The sequence below is a fragment of the Erythrolamprus reginae genome, chromosome 2 (assembly GCF_031021105.1).
Source record: "Erythrolamprus reginae isolate rEryReg1 chromosome 2, rEryReg1.hap1, whole genome shotgun sequence".
NCBI lineage: Eukaryota > Metazoa > Chordata > Lepidosauria > Squamata > Dipsadidae > Erythrolamprus > Erythrolamprus reginae.
The window spans coordinates 145,781,438-145,804,083 of record NC_091951.1 but is presented as its reverse complement, the minus strand read 5'-3'; the positions used below and the strand labels follow the sequence as shown (position 1 = coordinate 145,804,083).

At 37.7% G+C, this 22,646-nt stretch overlaps 1 protein-coding gene across 1 annotated transcript in view; it reads right to left on the bottom strand.

The window, feature by feature from the left end:
• The window catches only part of LOC139161091 (myosin-1B), a 28,427-nt gene extending 6,062 nt beyond the window's left edge, over positions 1-22,365 (bottom strand). The window contains exons 1-28 of the mRNA XM_070739786.1: positions 22,162-22,365; positions 21,936-22,079; positions 21,037-21,193; positions 18,036-18,063; positions 16,893-17,007; positions 16,697-16,789; positions 16,507-16,570; positions 16,332-16,430; positions 16,126-16,229; positions 15,107-15,245; positions 14,501-14,619; positions 14,255-14,404; positions 13,169-13,339; positions 12,503-12,806; positions 10,981-11,042; positions 10,079-10,166; positions 9,867-9,984; positions 7,352-7,475; positions 7,130-7,266; positions 6,125-6,380; positions 5,137-5,379; positions 4,865-5,041; positions 4,629-4,774; positions 3,440-3,530; positions 2,962-3,351; positions 2,048-2,174; positions 1,516-1,634; positions 291-487 (exon numbers count right to left, since the gene is read on the bottom strand). Coding sequence (XP_070595887.1) covers positions 291-487; positions 1,516-1,634; positions 2,048-2,174; positions 2,962-3,351; positions 3,440-3,530; positions 4,629-4,774; positions 4,865-5,041; positions 5,137-5,379; positions 6,125-6,380; positions 7,130-7,266; positions 7,352-7,475; positions 9,867-9,984; positions 10,079-10,166; positions 10,981-11,042; positions 12,503-12,806; positions 13,169-13,339; positions 14,255-14,404; positions 14,501-14,619; positions 15,107-15,245; positions 16,126-16,229; positions 16,332-16,430; positions 16,507-16,570; positions 16,697-16,789; positions 16,893-17,007; positions 18,036-18,063; positions 21,037-21,193; positions 21,936-22,079; positions 22,162-22,365 — 4,166 coding nt within the window. The remainder of the gene's footprint in view (positions 1-290; positions 488-1,515; positions 1,635-2,047; positions 2,175-2,961; positions 3,352-3,439; positions 3,531-4,628; positions 4,775-4,864; positions 5,042-5,136; positions 5,380-6,124; positions 6,381-7,129; positions 7,267-7,351; positions 7,476-9,866; positions 9,985-10,078; positions 10,167-10,980; positions 11,043-12,502; positions 12,807-13,168; positions 13,340-14,254; positions 14,405-14,500; positions 14,620-15,106; positions 15,246-16,125; positions 16,230-16,331; positions 16,431-16,506; positions 16,571-16,696; positions 16,790-16,892; positions 17,008-18,035; positions 18,064-21,036; positions 21,194-21,935; positions 22,080-22,161) is intronic.
• Positions 22,366-22,646: the final 281 nt, after the last annotated feature.

The window sequence follows — 22,646 nt, the reverse complement described above, 5'->3', positions numbered from 1 at the left end:
AGAGGCCTGGAATCATAATATCTCAACACATTGGTATAAGAGCCTTCTTTCAAGTTATCATGTGTAATATAATGCCATTTCTGCCCATTAGTCTGAGGGCAGCACAAATCTTGTAGGTAATTTGACATCAGCACTTACATGTAGACACATTTTCATAGTCAAATGTATATATAGACAAATTCCTATCACGTCTAGAAAATGTATTTTGATGTTTTAATGTTTATGTTAATGATGTCAACATTTCTGTTTCACAGACATATTTGTGCCACACACAACACATTTTTACTTACTTGGCTTCTTCTAACTCTTCTGTGCGCTGGATTGCATCTGTTTCATATTTGGTCCTCCATTGAGCAACTTCACTATTGGCTTTAGACAATGACCGTTGAAGCTCAGCCTTGGCTTCCTGCTCCTCTTCAAATTGCTCCCGGAGCAAATCACAATCATGGCGAGCTGACTGCAAGCCATGTGCCAGGGCATTTTTGGCCTGAGATTAAGAAAAAATAGTAAGAGTGATTTTCAGAATTTTGTTTTTACCTTTCTATGCTTTACCCTTACCTTAATCTATTTGTAATGTCTATTATTATTTTTAACAACAACAACAACAACAACAACAACAACAACAACAACAACAACAGGTCTTCTAGTCCAATCCGCTGCTTAGGCAGGAAACCCTACACTACTTCAGACAAATGGTTATCCAACATCTTCTTAAAAACTTCTAGTGTGGGAGTATTCACAACTTCTGGAGGCAAGCTGTTCCAATTATTAATTGTTCTAACTGTCAGGAAATTTCTCCTTAGTTCTAACTTGCTTCTCTTCTTGTTTAGTTTCCACCCATTGCTTCTTTTCCTATCCTCAGGTGCTTTGGAGAATAGGTTGACTCCCTCTTCTTTGTGGCAACCCCTGAGGTATTGCAACATTGCTATCATGTCTCTCATTAAACTAGATATACCCAGATCCTGCAACCGTTCTTCATATGTTTTAGCCTCCAGTCCCCTAATCATCTTTGCTTACTTATATCTGAAATCTATTTAAATCGTCTAGTTTGCTTTATTGACAAAATTGCTGAAGAGAAGGTGTTTAAAATGTAAAATAAAAATATTAAACTCTTCTAGGTTATAACATTCCATATCTGAACTTACCTAATACCCAACTTACAGAGCAGTCTCTTCTTTGTTAATTCACATCTATCTATCTATCTATCTTTCTATCTATCTATCCATCCATCCATCCATCCATGTTATATATATATATATATATATATATATATATATATATATATATATATATATATATCTCCCTCCATCCATCTATCACCTATCACCTATCATCTATCACCTATCATCTATTATCTATTTGGCCACCCAGCTTAAATTCATGATGCTGGATGTCTAACAACAGTTTAAAACATAAAATCATAACTATATAAATAATACACACATTATTCACAGTAATATTGCAGTAGCAAAAGATGGCATTAGAATCTACACAATGCATAGACAAATTTCATACCTTCACTTCTTCCTCGAGCTGCCTCTTCAGTTCCTCAATCTGCTGTGTGAAGGCTTGTTTGCCTCTTGTGAGTTGAGAAATCAATGCATCTTTTTCCTCTACTTGGCGGGACAGTTCACCTAATAAAAGACATTTGATTATAGTTCATTTTATAATGGTCACAAAGAGCAAGAATAACTAATATGTTTTCTTGAATTTAGTAGGATTTATTTTAAACTTCAAACAAGTGTAGAAACAAGAGGGGGACTACAGTAGTTTGGGGTGATGATTAAAGACACTATGCTAGAAATGGCTCTAAGAATCTTAGAAACTCTAGGTTTTAGTCCTGCCTTAAGCATGAACCCAGGTGGGTGATTCTAGGACTATCAGTCCTAGAAAGAGGGTGAAGGTAAACTGTAGTGAAAAATGTGCACAAAAAAAATTGCACAAATTTCAAAGAAAGGGAGGGAGGGAGGATTCAAATATTATAAATGAAGTAAGGTTTATAATGGCAAAATATTACATAATAACACAATTTGTTTCTTTGGGTTACCTGTTTCTGTCTGCAAACGTGCCCTTTGAGCACTAAGGTCATTAATTGTGCGCACATGTTCTTCCTCCTTTGTTTTAACTTCGCTGAGCTGGTCTTCCAATGTACGGCATATCTTCTCAAGATTTGCCTAAATGTAAAATGTCAAAAAAAAAAGGTAGCCTTTCATATATTGAATATATACTGTACAGTTCCCAGCAGAGACTTTTAATATTTCTTTAAAGATAAAATGTTTATCTGTATAAAATGGGAAGCCCCAATGTCTTTTTCTTACTCAGATGCTAGCAGTATTACATTAGAATCAAAAAGGAAATTTCAGACAGGGAAGGACGGAGGAAATGTATTTATACTTTCTGTTTTAGAATATCTCTAGATAACATTTTGTCCTTTAGAGTTTTAACAATAACAATTCTGATACTATACAAAGGATACAGTACCAGAATTTGCTTCAGAAGCACAGTTAATTACAAAGCAGTTTTTAAAAAATCAAGTACCAAACGCTTACGAACAATAGATAGAGTTGTCTTGAGTACATAACTGAAGTGACATGCTCCCATATATTATATTTAGCCCATCATATATTTGAAACCAGAAATCAGGTCTGTCTTGTTGCAAATTTTATACACATAGCTCAAAAATTATGCAAATGAGTATATTGTCTGCTGTAATACACATTTTATAAATGTGCAATATTACTTAAAAGGTTTGTGGGTATCTTATGAAATTATTTTAGAATCTGGAAATTCAATATAAATATTAACTGCTTACTTATGGCACCATATTTTTATACATGCAAGTGCTTACATATGCACAACAATTACTGAAAACTGCTTTGCCCCCAATTTGAAATAAATCTAATGATTTGAATTATATCCTGACTGTGCCTAACAGAAGCATTACCTAGACTTATAGGATACCTTAGCTTTAGAGACAGATTCCATATTGCTTGCAAGATCATCAATCTCCATCTTCAGTTCACTCTTCTCCTTCTCCAGTTTCTGCTTCACCCGCTGCAGGTTATCAATTTGTTCCCCAAGTTCAGCTGAGCTATCTGCGTGCTTCTTGCGGAGGGCAGCGGCCGTGGCTTCATGCTGCAAGGTGGCCTCTTCAAGGTCCCGGCGCATTTTCTGAAATTCTGCCTCACGTTTCTTGTTCATCTCAATCTGAGCTACAGTTGCTCCACCAGCTTCCTCCAGACGCTCACTGATCTCCTCAAGTTCCCTGGAGAGATCAGAACGCTGTTTCTCTGCTTTGGCGCGAGATGCCCGTTCTGCCTCAATCTCCTCTTCCAATTCTTCAATACGAGCCTAGAAAAAAGAAAGTAGGTATGAATCTTGAAACTGGCTTCCAGATAGCTTAATTCTCCATTCATGAAGGAACCACTGCACGACAGACCTGCAGCTCCTTGATCTTCTTCTGAAGCTGGGAGCCCAGGGCCTGTTCATCTTCAATCCTGCTCTGCAGTTGGCTGATTTCAAAGTCTTTCCTGATCACAACAAAATATAATGGTTAGCCACCAAATTAAAAAAAAACCTCCATTTAATTTAATTTAATTTATTTAACTTCTAAGCAGCCCAATTTCTGGTGGATTCTGGGCGGTGTACAGTTATAGGCAATATAAAATAATAAAATATATAACATTAAATAACACAAGAAATATAAACTATTTCTTCACCCAGAAAGTCGTTGGTTTATGGAATTCACTTCCAGAAGAGGTCATGACAGCTGTCAGCCTTGATAGCTTCAAGGCAGGATTAGACAGATTCAAGGATGCAAGTGTACCGGTGCTTATTGAAACAGATATCTATGTGCCACCTCTATGTTGGTTGAGGCAGGCAGGATTCCCTTGAGTACCATTTGTTGGGGGTCAGGGGAAAGGGAGGGTCTTGCCTTCTGTTTCTGCTCAAGAACCCCATGGACAATTGGTGGGCCACTGTGTGACACAGAATGCTGGACTTGATGGGCTTCGGCCTAATTCAGCATAGCTCTTCTTATATTCTTATGTTAACCAGTATAAAATCCAAACAATCATCCATTCAATAACAATAATCTCTCTGGGGCCAAGTAGTTGTTCTATGTTCTCAGCCTGCTGGCTGAGCCATGTTTTCACAGCCTTTCAAAGGCCCAAAGCGTGAGGATAGTACAAGTTTCTGGAGGAAGTTGGTTCCATAGAGCCAGAGTCGCCACAGAGAAGGCCCTCCCATATGGCCCCACCAATTGACATTGTCTGGCCGATGGGACCTGGAGAAGGCCGACCCTGTAGGCCCTGGTCGGTCGCTGGGAGTTTCATGGCAGAAGAAGGTCCCATAAATATTCTGGTCTGATGCCATGTAGGGCTTTATAAGTAATAACTAACACCTTAAATTGCATCCAGAGACCAATCACTAGCCAGTGCAGCTCGCAGAACAATGGAGTTATGTGGATGTACCTGGGTACAACTACAATAGCTCACGTGGCTGCATTTTGGATTAGTTGCAGTCTCTGAACACTTTTTAAAGGTAGCCCCATGTAGAGCACATTGCAATAATCAAGCCCCGAGACTCATTTAGTACAAAAGTCTCTCATAATGGACATCAATACTTACTTCTTCAGCTTTTCATCCAGTTGCTGCTTATCATTTTCCAAATCCATTGTGGATTCCTGAGCTAGCTTCAAATCCCCTTCAAGCTTCCTCTTAGCTCTTTCAAGGTCCATGCGAAGTTTCTTTTCTTGTTCCAGGGACCCTTCAAGCTGAAGACAAAGAGATCAGAGCGATTGTGTCATCACAGCAGTCCACCTCAGACCAATTCTGATAATCTCTGGCGATGATAGCATACTTACATCATCCACTTGCTGCTCCAGCTTGGTCTTTGCTTTGGTCAGAGTGTTCACTTTGTCCTCCTCTGCCTGCAGATCATCCAAGGTCTGTTGATGGGCCTCTTGCAGGGCTTTCTTCTCCTTGGTCAGTTTGGCAATGGTCTCGTCCAAGACCGCCATCTCTTCAGTAAGGTTTTTCACCTTAAATGTTGAACAGACAGGGTTAAAATATTCTATGTATTCTGAAATGGCAATAGTGGGTGGTAAGTTTAATTTCAGTATATTCTTTCCAATACCTTATTTTCCGTAGCATGCTTCTCCTTTTCAACCTTGGCCAATGTCAGCTCAAGATCATCAATGTCTTTCTTCAGTTCTGAGCATTCGTCCTCCAGTTTCCTCTTCTTGGCTGTCAGTTCAGCATTCATTTCTTCTTCATCTTCAGCTCGCTCAGTGAGCTCCTTAATTTTAGCTTCCAGTTGGATTTTGGTTTTGATTAGCTGGTCACATCTCTCCTCAGCATCTGCCAAACCATCAGCTTCCTTTGAAAGGAAAATATAGATAATTATTTTTAAAAAATTGTTTCCTAATTAAAATATTCACACATATACAAAATTTCCTACTTCAATGGAAAAAGTCACATTTCACCAAGAAATATGCACAGGGATCAACTCTTTTTATATTAATTGTAACAATAATCAAAGGTAAAGTGTTCTTCTATGTTAAGTCAATATGATGCAGAAAATATATTCACTATTTATTGATTTGTGATGTTTCCCAACTATGTCTCTATAACTAATATTGGTAGTTAGTTAAATATGAAAAAAAGAATAGTTTACCTATTACAATACAGTTCTTACATATATTTATGGTATGCGTCAAATCTTCTTAATTATACCTTTTACTATACTAATACTAATTATTTCTTAACTATAATCAGTGGGATTCAAAACAATTTTTAACGGTTCTATGGAGGTTGTTTGGTTTCTCCATTCCCTTCCAGTTCCAAGGGAAGGTTATTGCAAAATCCCCATTTTCTGCTGTTGAGGTGGGACTCAGGAGGCACAGAATAAATGGGGCAGGGCCAGGCAGAGGTGGTATTTACCAGTTCTCCAAACTACTCAAAATTCCCACTACTGATTCTCCAGAACTGGCCAGAACCTGCTGAAACCCACCTCTGATTGTAACACTGTGTAACAGTATTAAAGATATAGAATAAGTAAATATGATTTTGAGAGTACTAGGTCATTTAATCAAATAACAAGATTTAATATCTAACTGGCTTACAGATTGGACTTGAAGTTGCAAGTCATTTTTCTCTTGCATCAGGGACACCATTTTTTCTTCTAGTTCCTTCACTTTGGCTTCGGCCTTGGCAAGACTCTCCTTTGTTTTCTCAAACTCTTCCTTCATGTTGGCCATTTCCTTCTCTGACTCTGCGCTCTTCAGCAGAGGCTTGATCTTGAAGTACAATTTCATCCAAGGCCAGTGCTTCACGTTCATGAATGAACGAATATTGTACTGAATACTGAAGATGGATTCTCTGGAAGGAAAGCAAAATAAAACTGATAAGTTTAGAAGAAATTTGGAATATACATATAAAATACAAAATCAAGCTTTTGGCTTAATCACCAGTCTTATCAGTTGTAAGATTTGGAAATATTTTAAAATTTGATGACTGTTGGCCAATGTGTTGTATCATATATGCATGAAAATTAAAGCATTAGTTGGATATATTATACAACATATTGGGAAATTGTCATGTCATCAGATTTTAAATCCATCCTTATTTATTTCTCTAGGAGTAAATACAAAAGTAAAGACTTAAAAATGGGATAAATTTTATAGTCAACACTTGGATATCTCTAAATTTGCACAAATAGCATTCTGCTTTCTTGACAAAAATACTACATTGCATCACTAATGTAAGTTTAAGAATATAATATGTAAAAAATATAGATTAATACTTCTTCACAAAGCTTTTCAAGTGTATTTAAAAACTGTTTATACAGATAAATGAGAAATAAATATATTTTTAAATGCATAATTTATCCCATGTTGTGCAATATACTCTCCTAAGGACCTTAGATTTTTTATGGCTACTTACATCATTCATACATGACTTCTAAGATCTACTACTGCTAAATGTTCTATACTATATATTATAATATGTGTTCATGCTACAATGGTTTTCCAACCATCTGTATGGTCCATGGTTCACAAGTTGTCTGGTTGGGTATTGAAAGTGGTCCATACATGTGTCTCATTTTATTTGTAATAGCAAAACAGTACCTTCGTTCCATCATCTTCTTGAATTCAAACCTTGCTAAGAACCCACGACACATAGCTTGGGTACGTGTAATCAATTGAGCCAGCTTATCATCTCTCATCTCCTCTAGAAGACCCAGAAGCCCAGCTTTGAAGAACACCTGGGGTGTGGAAGGGAAAGTTTAATAAATATATAATGGTTCCCATAAACAATGTTGCATTCAAACAGTCAAAAAGTCATCTTACCTTGGTGTGGCCAAATTTATATTGGGTATGGTCAACATCAATTGATCCAAGAAGTTTCTCAGAAGCCTTCTTGCTATCTATGAATTGGCCCTCTGGGATGGCACTAGCGTTCAGAACTTTGTATCTATTAAAGAAAGCAGAAGCTAAAGTTGCCTAACATTGGAAGCCATGATATTAAGAAGACGTGTAGAGATGAAACTCATTTTGATAAACATCCAAAGAAACTTTTATTAACATTTGGACTACCTCCCCTTCTCTGCAAACATACAGCCCGAATCCATAATATGGATAATAATAATAATAATAATAATAATAATAATAATAATAATAACAACAACAACAACAACAACAATGCTTGACTTTTAAATTTTGACACATTTTCACTAATTTGACAATTTTGCACATATACATGCCCTCAGGTGACATTGTTAATCAGTTAAGAGCTCTGAATAATGGTATCTATTTATAAGAAAGTTTACATTGTACTCAAAAATTCTATTAAGCATTCTGCTTTCAGTTTGGATAACAGCAGAACTATTTACTGTTTCTTCCTGGGTTTTCAGTTTAGAGGACTTCAAGTTTGTTTTCAATGAAAGGAAATTAGTGTGTTCCTGTTTGTTGTTTAATAATAATATTTCCAATTTATATTATTATTGTTTCCTGATTGCTTATTTGTACCCTATGACAATCGTAAAGTGTTGTACCTTATGATTCTTGACAAATGTATCTTTTCTTTTACATACACTGAGAGCATATGCACCAATGACAAATTCCTTGTGTGCCCAATCACATTTGGCCATTAAACAATTCTATTCTATTCTATTCTATTCGCAGTACTCCTGACTAGTGATGGGCGAACCGAACTCGCACAATTCGGGTTTGTACTGAATTTTGTACCATTCATGATGCCGAACCCAAACCTGAATTTTGACAAATATCCGTGCTGAAGTTCGGGGTTTGGACCGAATCCCGCAACGTGGCAAAGCGACGGACCAATGGACAGCCTTCTTTTTACCTGAGGCCATGCAGTCTCCGGACATAAAGGTAAATAAAAGGCTGTGATTGGCCATGTGTCCTGCTGACCATTGATTGGCCAGCAGGATGCATGGCTTAGATTGGTCCCCAAGGACACCTGGCCTGCCTCTATAAAAGGCAGCACCATGCGGTCCATCTCCATTGTAAGAGATACCAGCTAGGGAGGGAAGTTTATTGCTAGTTCTACTGAGAGGGAGAGATAGCTTAGGGAGATTTCAAAGACCTACAAACTTTGTTTCAGCTACACAGAAAGGGAGATATTTTCTTCAAAGACTCTTCATACAAGTTAAAGAGACAAGAAAACTTGGGTGAGCATACCAGCATAGACAGCCATACAGGGCTGAAGAAGAAAAAGATGGCGGGGGGGGCAGAAGGGCAGTTGCTCTCTGCTACACTTCCACTTTTACATTTTTAAAACTTTATTTCATTCCATTTATTTTGATTTTGTGGGCAAAGGCATGGCAGGGCTCAAAAATATTGCTTTGTGGATAGGTTTGGGTTATTTTCTCTATGAAGGCTAATGGAAAGCTTTGGGGCAGTGCTGTTAACAGTACAGACTATGTGATGGAAATCCCAATGGGAATTGTACTTCCTCAATCTTATACATGTCTCTAGGGCAATTTTAAGTTAATAATCTTTCCTGAAACCAATTTATATGTAATGTGTCTTCTCCCCCACCGTCCCCTGCCTCCAAACATCATTCCCTCTTTCCCAAATGAAATTTCCTCAACCTTATTGCGAACATATGTCATTGCAATTGGTCAAGTAATTATGTAAATGGATGTTGCAGTGGTGCTGCAAGCAAAATGAGGTGGGGAATCCCATGCTGTGACTCGAGGGGCGGGTCTTTGATGTCACAGAGGACCCCTTTCTTGCACGTGGCTCTACAGTATTTTCAAAAAGTTTGGTGTTCGGGTTCGGAGACATCACCTGAATTTCATACAAAGTTCGCCCGAATCCCTCGAACCCGAACTTCGTTGGGTTTGCCCATCACTACTCCTGACAACTATATGGACATAACCATTTGCTCAAATATGTTGTGAGCTGCCCTGAGACCATGGAGATGGGCAGCATAGAAATCCAAATTAATAAATAAAATAAAATAAATAAATAGTTTGCCATTGCCTTTTTAGAAATGAGAATTATTGGCCCAAATTCATCCATATTCAAGGTAGGATCAGAAAGCCTAGGTCTCTCTGCTTCCCACTAGACCATATGGGCAGTGGGTGGGTTGCTCCTGGTTTGAACCAGTTCTTAGAACCAGTAACGGCAGTGGCAGGAGCTCTGCATACCCACTTGGAACACTTATGTGCATGGGCAGAAGTGTCATGCACGCCTGGGAGTGCACATGAACCGGTGGCAAAATTATTTAGAACTATTATTGCATTCAATAATTGAAGTTACTAAAATTTAAATTGCTGTAAGATGGAGACATTAGAAACAGAATCGAAAGAAGTAAGTAGCTGGAAATCAATCTGACCTCTGTTTGAAATCAGCATAAATAATCCTGCTTGGGAAGCCTTTCCTGCAAATTCGGATACCTTCAAGCACACCATTACATCTCAGTTGGTGCAATACAAGCTCGTGTTCCATGGCACCTTAGAAAAACCACAGGAAAAAAAGATGCTACAATATGTACAAAGGGTAGACGACATTTTTCATTTTAATATCCAAGACAGTTCTGTATCTTACCAGGAGTTTTAGTTTCATTGGGGATGAGGCAGCGCACAAAATGTGGGTGAGTGCTCCTCAAGTTGGTCATCAGCTTGTTTAAGTTTTCCTGTAGGATTTGAAAACAAACAAAAATTCAAAAAAGAGGGAAAATTTATATGTTAAGAAAAAAACCCTAAAGAATGAACTCCACATTTTGTCATAGGTAGCCAGAAAAAAATCTACTGTGAATTTTCCCCTCATTCTCACAAACAGCCTTTTAACACTTTTGCCTTATTCTGAATCAGATGACAATTTTATTGATATATTGGTTAACTTTTTTAGGACAGTGCATGTTGTTTACCTTTTGGGAGCATGTACAGATATTTTAATTAAATGCTGTTGTGATTAAGAATTGTTTAACAACTCATGGCTTTAAAAACCCAACAGAATTGTTTACTGTGTTCAGTGTCTATAATCTTAACTGTAATGCATGGGTAGATTTCTATTGTTCCAGAATACTGTGAACTAATATTCAATTGTTCTTATCTTGTTTTTCCTCCTCTGAGGGGGCTAAATATGTCTATTGTTCTATCAGTTTATGAATATTGAAAGCTGCTTTATGTGAAGTTAATCTATGAAGTCAAGTCAATTGCAGTTGGACTCTTGTTCTATGTTCAACTTTGGTGGACTTTTCTTTTACCTTCTCGCTTGGAAAGCCACTGCCAATCAAGAATCAGACAATGGCTCTCCCATCTTCAATTCTGCAACTGCCAAAAACTGTATTTTTGTATGGCAGTAAAACATGTATTCTATCACAGAGGTACCTCTTTCCTCATATTTTACCCCTCCCCACAGATATCCTCAGTTTATATAGAAAGGCATATTATTCCTGCATGAGTGTCCTCGAAGGAATAAAGGATAAGGACATCTGATTTCCATACCCTGAAAAGCGCAGACACAGTCTGGAAGGAGGAGCCCTTCTTCTTGGCAGCTTTCTTGCCCTCTGGAAAAAGAAAATAAAAGGTGGGGGAATTACAATTAGAGAGTTATCTGGGATGTAACAATTTATCCTACAGCACAAGAAACTAACAATAGGCATTCGGTGTATCATATTGTTGCATTACAGTTTGCTAAACAAGATATACCAATCTTATATGTATGTGATTATAGCTATGAGAATAACTATAATCTTGTCACATAAACTGCAGTTGATGTGACAAGAATTAAAGGCAGACTACACTGCTAGGTAAACTCTGATCAAATGCCAGCCTTAAAGATAGGAAATAGAACAACTAAACTTTCATTGATTTGGAAAAAATAGGAGGGAAAGGCTTTGTATTTGAAATACTGTACTGTATTCAGGAAAAGGACCTCCCTTTACTTGCTTGGAGGATAGGGCAAAAGCATTGCCAGTTCTATAGTGTGATGGTTAGCACTCTGGACTTTGAATCCAGCGATCTGGGTTCAAATCTTGTGGAACCTCCTTTTTAATTTTTTTTAAATTTTTATTTATTTATTTATTTATTTATTTATTTATTTTATTATTATCATCATCATCATCATCATCATCATTATTTATTAATTATTTCCATGGGCACATCGGGAAGGTTCCCTTTTGGCCCCAAACAGCTGGAGGGTCCTTTTAATGCTTTCTTTTTTTCCCACTAAGAAAGCATTAAAAGGATCCAAACCCCTTTTATTATATAAAGAAGCATGATGATGATTATGTTGATGATGATGATGATAATAAATAAATAAATAAATAAATAAATAAAATAATAAAACTTTTTTAAAACAGAGGTTCCACTGAGATTTGAACCTGGATCACTGGATTCAAAGTCCAGAGTGCTAACCATTGTACTATACAACTGGCAATGCTTCTGCCCTCTCTTCTAAGCAAACAAAGGGAGGTCCTTTCAGCAAAAGGAGCTGGGAAATCCCACAATGGGATTCCGGGGGCGGAACTTCGACATCACGGAGTGTTCGGATTCGGGTTCAGTGAACTCACCCGAAATTCACAGCAAGTTCACCCGAACTTGCCAAACCCAAACACTGTTGGGTTCGCCGATCACTAGTAATGTTACTTATGATGCCAGTATTAGGAAATATCTGGTTTAAATCATTTTAAGGCAGGCTGTACCTTTAGGGACTGATAGACACATTTGAAATATTGAGAACATGGACATTTGCAAAAATGGTTGTTAAGGGTTTACCCATTCACAAACTGGTTGCTACTGGGGACATTATCATTTACAAAACCACAATTTATTTTAACTCTTGACATAAAGCGCAAGTTATGTGATTTTTCCATTTTTAGGTTTACGGATATGAGCTCCTATGCTGAGGGTTCTCTAACCTGTATATAAACAAAAATAGGATAGTACTGAACTATTCCGTACATGGGCAGGGTTTTTTTTTACTCTGAATGATGTTTATGAATCTTTTTCAAGTGTTAAGAATTACCTTCTGCTGGACGGTCGGCAAACAGTACGGCCAAGGTCTTCATGGAAGATTTCTGATACAGACCCACCACGGTTTCATTCAGGGGGTCCTTATTCTTGTCCAGCCAGCCGCTAATGTTGTAATCAACAGTGCCAGCATAGTGTACCAAGGAAAAGTGGGCTTCAGCCTTGCCTTTGGCAGGCTTGGGTTTTTGGAAGTTGTTACTCTTGCCAAGGTGCTGGTCATACAGCTTGTTCTTGAAAGAGGTGTCTGTTGCCTTGGGGAACATGCACTCTTCTTCCAGGATGGAGAAAATGCCCATGGGCTGTAAAACAATGAGTGAAAGACAGTTGGCCACTACAGTTATTATATACGACTTCAAATAAGGTCATAGTTAGTAATTTTCAGCCAAAAACAATGGCTTTCTTGCAATAGTCTATGAAGAAATATGATTAACATCATAACAAGCATTCAAAAATATATTGAGTATGGAAGCATTGTTACTAATATAGCTGCCCCATAAAAGATATATCTTTATAGCTATAACCAGGGGTACAGTTCACTTATGCCAAGGCAGTTAACAGTCATTAGTTGAAATTGCTGCAAAATTAAATCAGTTGAGAGAAACCTAAAGCATTTCTTATCCCATCTGAAGTATGCATGAGTTATGTCTACTATAAAACAAACCTTCTCAATGAGCTCAATGCAGGCAGCCAAGTCCATCCCAAAGTCAATGAACTCCCATTCAATTCCTTCTTTCTTGTACTCTTCTTGCTCCAGGACAAACATGTGATGGTTGAAAAACTGTTGCAGTTTCTCATTGGTGAAGTTGATGCAGAGCTGCTCTAAGCTGTTGAACTTGAGAGAGAAAGAAAAGAAAGAATTTGTTTTAAAACACACAATGTGTTATCCATTCTTAATTTCCAAATGTTTAATTGTAAAGTATTTTTCATCTGTTTATCTATTTAATATCAGTATTATGCTGAGTTATTAAAAAAATCTTCTAAGGTTCTGCATTAAGCCAATAGCTATTATCTTGAACAATAATTATAGATACTTTAAACAGAATGATACTAATTTTTAACTAAACAATGTCGGTTGGCGGGGCCCAGGGGAAGAGCCTTCTCTGTGGCGGCCCCGGCCCTCTGGAACCAACTCCCCCCAGAGATTAGAATAGCCCCCACTCTCCTTGCCTTTCATAAGCTCCTCAAAACCCACCTCTGCCATCAGGCATGGGGAAACTAAGATAATCTTTCCCCCTAGGCTTCTACAATTTATGCATGGTATGTCTGTATGTATGATTGGTTTTATAACAAGGGTTTTTAGCTGTTTTATTATTGGATTTTTACATTCTGTTTTTATCGCTAGATAGATAGATAGATAGATAGATAGATAGATAGATAGATAGATAGATAGATAGATAGATAGATAGATAAATAAGCAAGCTATATGTTTATTTTCTCTTTTCCATAGGGATGGAGCTGCTAATTAAATTCCTTCCTTTCTTGGTAACAAGTTTGCTAATACATTGCAGAGCTTCCCCAAACTGACTACCTGTTAAATTCTGAAGATATGTATGATCAATTGCATGTGTATGCGTATTGACACATTTTTTAGAAGTCTGCTGCAATGTTCTTTAAGTTGAAAATTGCAAATAAAAATATCTAAGTCTATGTTATGAACTAACAAAAACATTTCAGAACAAAGATAGTGAAACAAAACTGTGATAGGAAGACGGGATAACAAGAACTGTTTGCTTGGTCATTTCCTTACATCAAAGATCTCAAAGCCAGCAATGTCCAGCACACCAATGAAGTATTGTCTGGGTTGTTTGGTATCCAATTGTTGGTTGATACGAACGACCATCCACAAGAACATCTTCTCAAAGACAGCTTTAGCCAGAGCACCTACATTATTGTAGACCTAGAAGAATAAATTGGTGATATAGCCAGCATAGAACATTCACGTAAAGAGTGTAATTAATATTTTAGCTTTCCCTTTGATTTTAGAAAGACTTACCTGCTGGACAGTTTGGCCTTTGGTGACATATTCATTGCCGACCTTGACCCGGGGATAGCACAGAGCTTTCAGAAGATCTGCTGAGTTGAGATTCATGAGGTAGGCAGCCTTGTCAGCAACTGAGCACAGAAAGGAAGATATGATCAGTGTGTATTAGAAAAAATATAATTTTCAACTCTTCTAAAAGACCAAAACAGCCTCTAATTTTGACAAATAGGCCATCCAGATTTCCCCCCCGAACTCCTAATTAGCATTTTAAATTATTGATTTGGTTAACAGTATTATTATTTGGGAGAGGAACACCCTAAAGCACATGTGTAAAACTTCAGTCAGCTTTGTATGGAATGGAGATGATCACATTCCCAAAGTTTGCAGAAGGTATTGTATATCTAGCAAATGGCAAAATAGCCATTTAAAATACATTTTCATTTTCCTATTTATTTGCTTCTAAAACTAAACTTTTAAAAAGCACTTTTGTCTAGTAAGGAAAACACTTATAATAAAATGCAATATCCTTGCAGTTCTGTAAACGATATGTTGTACTACATTCTCCATATCATATTCTGGGTCTTAGCATATCATGTTTGTCATTCCGTAGCCAAATACCTTCAGTGCCGTCTGGCTCAGCCTGCTCCTCTCGCTGCTTCTGCTTGAATTTCATATTCCCATAGTGCATAACAGCTCCAGTCAGCTTGTAAATGGCTGTCTTTTCATCAGCAGTGAAGCCCAAGATGTCAATGGCACTCTGACAATGAAATCTATAGTCAAGATACTGCCTGATATGCTAGATGCAACACAATGCTCTAGCCTACTTGTAGTTGGAAAACTTACCGTATTTTTCAGAGTATAAGATGCACCTTTTTCCTCCATAAATGAGGCTGAAAATTTGGTTGCATCATATACTCTGAATGTAGTTTTTTGAAGCTTTTTCCCCCCAGCCCTAACTAGGTGCTAACAATCTCCCCAGCTTCCTGCTCCCTCCAAAACAGGTTTTTCCTTCCCCTAAGTATTTGCAGAGTTGTTTTCATTCTTACTCCCTCTGAAAAAGGGGTTTTCAATCCTAACCAGGGGATAAAATAATGTGCTGAGGCTAAGGACACTAGTCAGATGAATACCTAGTAGGTAGATTCCCCCCCCCCTATTTTCCTCCCCCAAAACGAAGGTTATATTCCAGTGCGTTTTATACTCTGAAAAATATGGTAATACATTCCAGTAATGAGTGACCTGTGATTTTTTTTTAAACTGGCCTTGAAATACTGCATCAGGATAGAATTCCTTCTGGAAAAGGAGTTAGCAATTCCTTTAGGTTCTCATGATTTCTAACCTGCCCACATTGCTTGATCAATGACTCATTATAAAAAGAGAAAAATTTAAAAGCGAGACTATCAAAACTTTTTTTTGTAGCAGCAGTAAGTTTTGTTTAAAAGAAAGATGGAATAATAAGGGAATTTCCTTCCACTATTGCTATTCCCTGAAGCACTCCAACTGAAACACCAGTGTTTCTTTCTACTGGGACATTTAAAAATATTTTCACTGCTAACATAATCGGGCCAAAAGATGATATACCAAAAATGGATATGCAATCAAGTTAATATTTCATGTCCTCAATTTTGCAAATTACTTACATCTGTTGCCATCAACTCTTCTTGATCATCAATGCTGGCAACAGTGATCTCACCCTGGCTGACAAAATGGAAGTCATATGGGTTGGTAGTAATCAGAAGCATCTCTGCAGAAAAAGAAGCACAAACATGATTTCATTTTAGAGCATCAGCACATCTTTAAATGTTTCATAGTGGAAGTAGTCCTCCAAATGGATGATTCTTCTTACCAATCAGTTCTGGCCTCTTATTGGACATGATCTGGTAAAAGATGTGGTAGCTCCTTTCAGCCTTGAGCTGGAAGGTAACTCTGGACTTCTCCAGCAGATCTGGAAAAGCAATTAAGTTGCATGAGTTAAGGAAGAAAGACAGCATCAACTAAACACAGGAATAAATTTCCCTTACATGTCTCAATGTCTGCAGAAGCCAGCTTGCCAGTGGTACCAAAGTGGATTCTGATGAATTTGCCCTTTAAAGAAGAGAAGGCATAATAAAAATTTGGGGTGACATTATTTTACTCTGTTAACTTGCAAACAGAGGTGGCATTCAGTTTTTCACACATGAAAGTATTTGTCCTATTTTGCACAGGACTTACAAAGCGTGAAGAGTTGTCATTCCTCACAGTCTTGGCATTTCCAAAAGCCTCTAGCAAGGGATTGGCACTGATGATTTGATCTTCAAGGGTGCCCTTCAATGAAAATATCATGATTAATTTCAATTTGTTTCATCACAGGAAAATTTTAGGTAGTCACTTTTTATTTTTTACAAAAAAAAACAACCCAATCACGTACATGCATTTTGCCTTGGGTTGCTTCTTCCTTTTTCTTGTCAGAAGAGACTGCAATTGTTGCAAAGTACTGGATGACACGTTTCGTGTTCACAGTTTTTCCAGCACCAGATTCTCCGCTGTTGATTCAAAGAAGACTTCCATTATTGTGTTAGAAATAAATTTCATTGAGATTCCAACTCCAGGTCACTAAGAAGTAGGGATGGGATAAATTAGTCACTAATTAGTCACTAAGAATTAGGGATAAATTCCAAGTTTAAACTCGCCTGCCATGGATATGAGTTATTTCTCCTCTGAAACGATCTCTTCTGACCCATACTGTAGTTTTGTTGGTGGTGTTTTTCAAATCCAATTGCACCATAAAGTGGGGAGGGCGATTGGAAGAATCTCAGTTTCAAACCTTATTGTTATACATGCATGTGGTGTAAAGAGTTGTTCTACCCGCTATTGGCTTTCTAGCTAAAATAATTTTGCCCTCCTTGTTCATAAAATTATCTTCCACATTGTCCTACCTGTCAATGACTACTTCAGCTTCAACCACAACAGTACACAAGCACACAATAGATACAAACTTAATATAAACCACTGCAGACTAGACTGCAGAAAATAGGACTTCAGCAACAGAGTGATCAATGTCTGGAACTCACCACCCGACTCTGTGGTTTCTTCCCCAATCCCCCAAAACTTTAACCTTAGATTGTCTACTGTCGACCTCACCCCATTCCTAAGAGGTCTGTAAGGAGAGTGAATAAGCACATCAGCGTGCCTACCATACTGCCCTATTGTCCTCATTTATCTGTATTTACTTTGTTATGTTTATGTTTATATCTATATCTGCTATCCTGAACATGTTTCACAAACAAACAAACAAAAATAAAATAAATACTTCTCTGCTATACCAGTTTATTTATATATTTTTTCTGCTATACCAGTTTAACTACAAGGATCTCCACTGCAGTTTTAGTGAAGAATCCTAATAGGGGCTTCCAAGTGTTCTTGAGGAATCATTATTGTTACAGCATTCAAACTGACCAGTGATATACAGTAGTCCTGCAGTTTCTTTTAAAACAGTGAGTTAATTGTCCTAATTTTATTTCAGAGAAATCAACAGAACAAAAGTGGACCAGTAAAAAAAAGACATACTTACGTGATCAAAATGGATTGATTCTCACGATCTGAAAAGATTTTTTAAAAAGTTACTTGTGACTTTTTACAATTATATGGTATGTTGCAAAAAAAACAGAACAAAACCCCACCCCTACATTATTCTGAATACATTTTATGTATTTCTCTCTCTCTCTCTCTCTCTCTCTCTCTCTCTCTCTCTCTCTCTCTCTCTCTCTCTCTCTCTCTCTCTCTCTGTGTGTGTGTGTGTACACATATATACTATATCCTAAATAAGTAGTTTTCATCTATTTGTCTTTCACCATTTCACCATGGCCACTTTAATTTGCAGATCAATGTAATTATTTTAAGACATCTTGAACACTAGAACTAATTCAATATTTCACTGCCATTTAAAGGGGAAAGTTTCTTAGGAGGCATGTCTTTATTTGTTTTTTTCTACTTAAAAGACTTGAAAAGAAGCTGTGTAAAGGGGCTCAGAATTCAACCTCTTTTACTCCATCATCAGGATAACTGATTTAGTTGGCAGGAGAAGCCAACAGTAGAAACATCATCTTTGGAATCATCTTTGCAAAAAGGTCAGATCAGGCTGTGGCCATGGGGAAAGAAATTCCCTCAAAACTTCCTTCAGTGAATCAGTATGGTCAAGCCGTTAGGCAAAAGCTCAACCAATTGCTGACTTTTCCTCTCCCTTTCCAAAACTCAGAGCAGAGATATTCTTAAAACACATTCTAATTACATCTTATTACTGTTATTGAGGGGAATTATTTTTAAAAAACCCCACCCCAGATGTATGAAGCATTTGCCATTCCTATATGGCCTACACGTATTGCTCCTTTTATATAGATGTACAGATGCCTCATGTAACATTTTCATAGTCAGTGTTCCAGGCTGTATTTAGATGTCTTATCCAAATCATTTTGTTTCTTCGAATGTGGCAATATTATGTTTTATTGCCTATAGGCAGGGGTGGGCAGCAGGCAGGATGGGGTGGAACACAGTTCCAACAGTGGAAGTTTATTTATTTATTTATTGGATTTGTATGCTGCCACTCTTCGAGGACTCGGGACGGCTCACAACATAAATGAAGCAGTGTGCCCAGCTCTGGTTGACCATCCCACCCTCCCATCCCCCTCCTCCAAAAGCGACAAGGAGACCAGAACTGGCAGGAGTTGAAGGGGGGCCATTTCCTCCCCCATCTTTTCTCAACAGCTGATTAGCACCCTATTGCCTAGCTACCAAGCCTGAGGCAGGGAGTGACCCAGGAAGGAGAGTGAGGGAAACACGAAGCAAATTGTCACCCCAGAGAGCAACACTGGTGAGGTTGTAAGTTGTGGACTTAACAGTTCACTTGAACGATAATGATCGTTCAAGCCACTCCCACCTGATCACATGGCCAGCAAGCCACACCCACCAAATAAGCCACACCCACAGTGTGGCTGTAAAATTTTTGTCTGCGCATTACTGCCTATACGTAGTCCTCAACCTATGACCACTTGCTTAATGACCATTCTAAGTTACAGTGGACACCTCCCCCCAGAAGGTACTTATAATCCAGTTCCAAACTTCCAACAGCTTCCCCTCCTCCTGTTGTGATCACCTGATTGCATTTTAAGAGCTTGGCAACAGGTCCTCATTTATGGCCTTTTGCAGTATCCCACAGTCATGTGACCGCAATTTACATAATTTTTACTGAAAAAAATCATTTATTTGCAATTTTCAGCCAAATGCCCCATAGCAAACAGTGAATTTGCTTAACAACATGGTGTTCTCTTAATGATCAAGATGTTTGTTTAGTGACTCCACATTTGCTTAGCAACTGCTGTAAAAATGGTTGTAAAAGTAGGTCTGGTCACATATGTTTCATATAGTTCATATTCCAGAAAGCCATTTAAGACCTGGCTTTTCCGGCGTGCCTGGAATTAGATTGACTATAATGTATGCTTGGTTCTTTTTATGATATTATTGTTTTATGATATTATTGATTTTATTGTTGAATTTTGATTGCATTTAACTATTGTTGTATTTATGTTTCTTGTTAGCCGCTCTGAGTCCGTTTTGGAATGAGCATCATATAAACAGTAAATGAATGAATGATGACCATCATGACTTAACAACCATAATAGGCATTATCAGTGATTTGATTGCTCTATTTGCTATTTCTTTTTTTCCCCTGTAGTATTTATTTTCTCATCTATTTGTGGAATTTTTTGTCATTGATCATAATAAATATTTATTTACTTTATAAATTTATTTATAAATTTATATATTTATTTATAAATATATTTATTTATATTGTTACCTACTCACACTTGGTGACTCAAAGTAGCTTACATGAATACAAAAACATCATATAAAAATAAAATCATTAAAAATAATAAAATAATAGCCCCCCTCACTCCTATCCTAGTGACAACACATACACCCATTTAATGGACTCCATCCCACTCTGGGTTCCCCAGGCCTTTGGCAAAACTATGTCTTCAGCATCTTCTAGGAGAGTTTTAGAGTGGGTGCCAATTTTATCTCTGTGTCAGCTTTGGAAGCCATATTAGCACCAGAAGAATATGCCTGTCTTGGAGGTTTTGATGGGAGTTTGGTTCTTCTGGAATGCTGACACTCTGGGTGAATGATGTTCCAGAGAGGGGGTCCAGCTAGAAGTATGTCCCTAGAGGAAGGGACCTGCAATATTCTTTGCCTTCCCACTCTAGTAGGTTGAGTAGATGTGACTGGTAAGAGACGGTCCTTCAGATAACCTGGTATCAAGCCATGAAGGGCTTTAAAAATTACAACCAGTCCCTTGAATTGCACCTAGAAGCAAATTGTCAACCAATGCAGTTCCTGGAGGAGAGGTGAAACATGCACACCGGGCCTTAATAAAACCATGTGGGACACTGCATTCTGGATGCTCTTCGGGGGAGCATCAATTCTTAAGGGTCTGAAAGGAATCCCAAAAGCCATGTTCTTCCTGTTTTCCCTACCCTTATTATTTTTTGCTCTTAAAACAATCATTTAGTACTCACCAGTTAACATGAACTGATACGCATTGTCAGAAATGGAGAAGATGTGGGGAGGGGCCTCTTGACGCTTTTTCCCTCTGTAGGCTGACACAACTTCTGGGTTGTACACTGGCAACCACTTGTAGGGATTGACAGTGACACAGAAGAGACCTGAGTAGGTCTGCAAAAATACAACAGAAATATCACCATCTGTTTGCTTGTTATATTTGTTACTTTCCTTAAACCCTAAGGAACTGAATCATACATAAAATAGTTACATGGAAGGGAAAAAGAATTGAAAAAGGAAAATAAAGAAAAAAATAATAAAAAATGAAAGATATTTACTGTGTAGCATGAAAAGAGCAGTATCATCCGTTCTATTGTTGCTAAAAGTTTGTTTTTAAAAAACAAGCACACAGCACGTTCTGTGGTGCAGAAACTGCTAAATCTGTCTATAAGAAGTGCAGAGGTCAAGCACAGAGGCCTTGCACATTATTTATGTACACAATATAGCTCGCCTTTTGTCTATATGAATGTTAATTTTGTGTAGAAATCTGTGATCACCAAACTGACTTATTACAGATTACTCTGACAATGCAAATTTGTAGTCTGACAACAGGCTTTTTGCTGGCTGATGTTATCAGAACTGGACATTGTTCTTTATTAACTTTGTTTGGATAAGTTTATCCTTTTCTTAATATTTGCCAGTTGTTCATTTCTAGACACCGTGTAAAAACATGTTCATTTCTAGACACCGTGTAAAAATAATGAAGTAATCAGTTGATTATCATTAAAATCTCTATTGCGCATTTGTTGAGATTCTTCATGATCTTTACTGGTTTTAAGAGATTACACATGCATTATTTGAGTCCACAGTACTGCACTAGCTGAAAGTAGCAAATAGAAACCATGGCTATACTCACGTAGATCATCCAGGCTGCATAACGCTCTTTGAGGTTATACAGGACAGCAGGTTCATTGAGGTGGGTCATCATGGCCATGTCCTCAATTTTATCGTATTTGGGAGGGTTCATAGGAAAAATTTGGTCATCCTTTACAGTCACATTCTAGGAAAGAAAAGACATCAATAAGTTGACCTGATCTCATAAAGGCTAGCTTTTGACAATAGGTTTCTCGTCCTTTACTCACTTCTCCTTTTTCAGTCTTGACTACGACTTTTCCTGCATCTTTACTTTGTACGATACCTTTCACATAGGATTCTTTAGCATTCACCACATAAACAGAGGTCTTGGCATCAAAAGGCTTGTTCTGGGATTCAATTCTCTCCTTTTCTGACTTCCGGAGAAAAGAGGCAGCTTCCCCGAAAATCGACATTTCAGCGTCTGATGACATGGCTGCAGTTTAGAGGGCACACCGCAGCAGAGAAAACTACATGGAGGAAAGATGGTCTATCAGGTTATAGATACAAGACAAGCTTCTCTAAAAGCCTATATTATTAGTTTTTGTCTGTTTTGAAACCTTCCAGCTTGTAGACTTAGCAACTGCTTATGATTACAAGACTCTTCTAGATTGCCTTCCTTTGATGGAAACAATATTTCCTGCTAGAAGGAACCTGCGCTTTCTTTTCTGGAAGAAAAGAAATTGACCAAAAAAAAGTATAAGATGTGCCATTT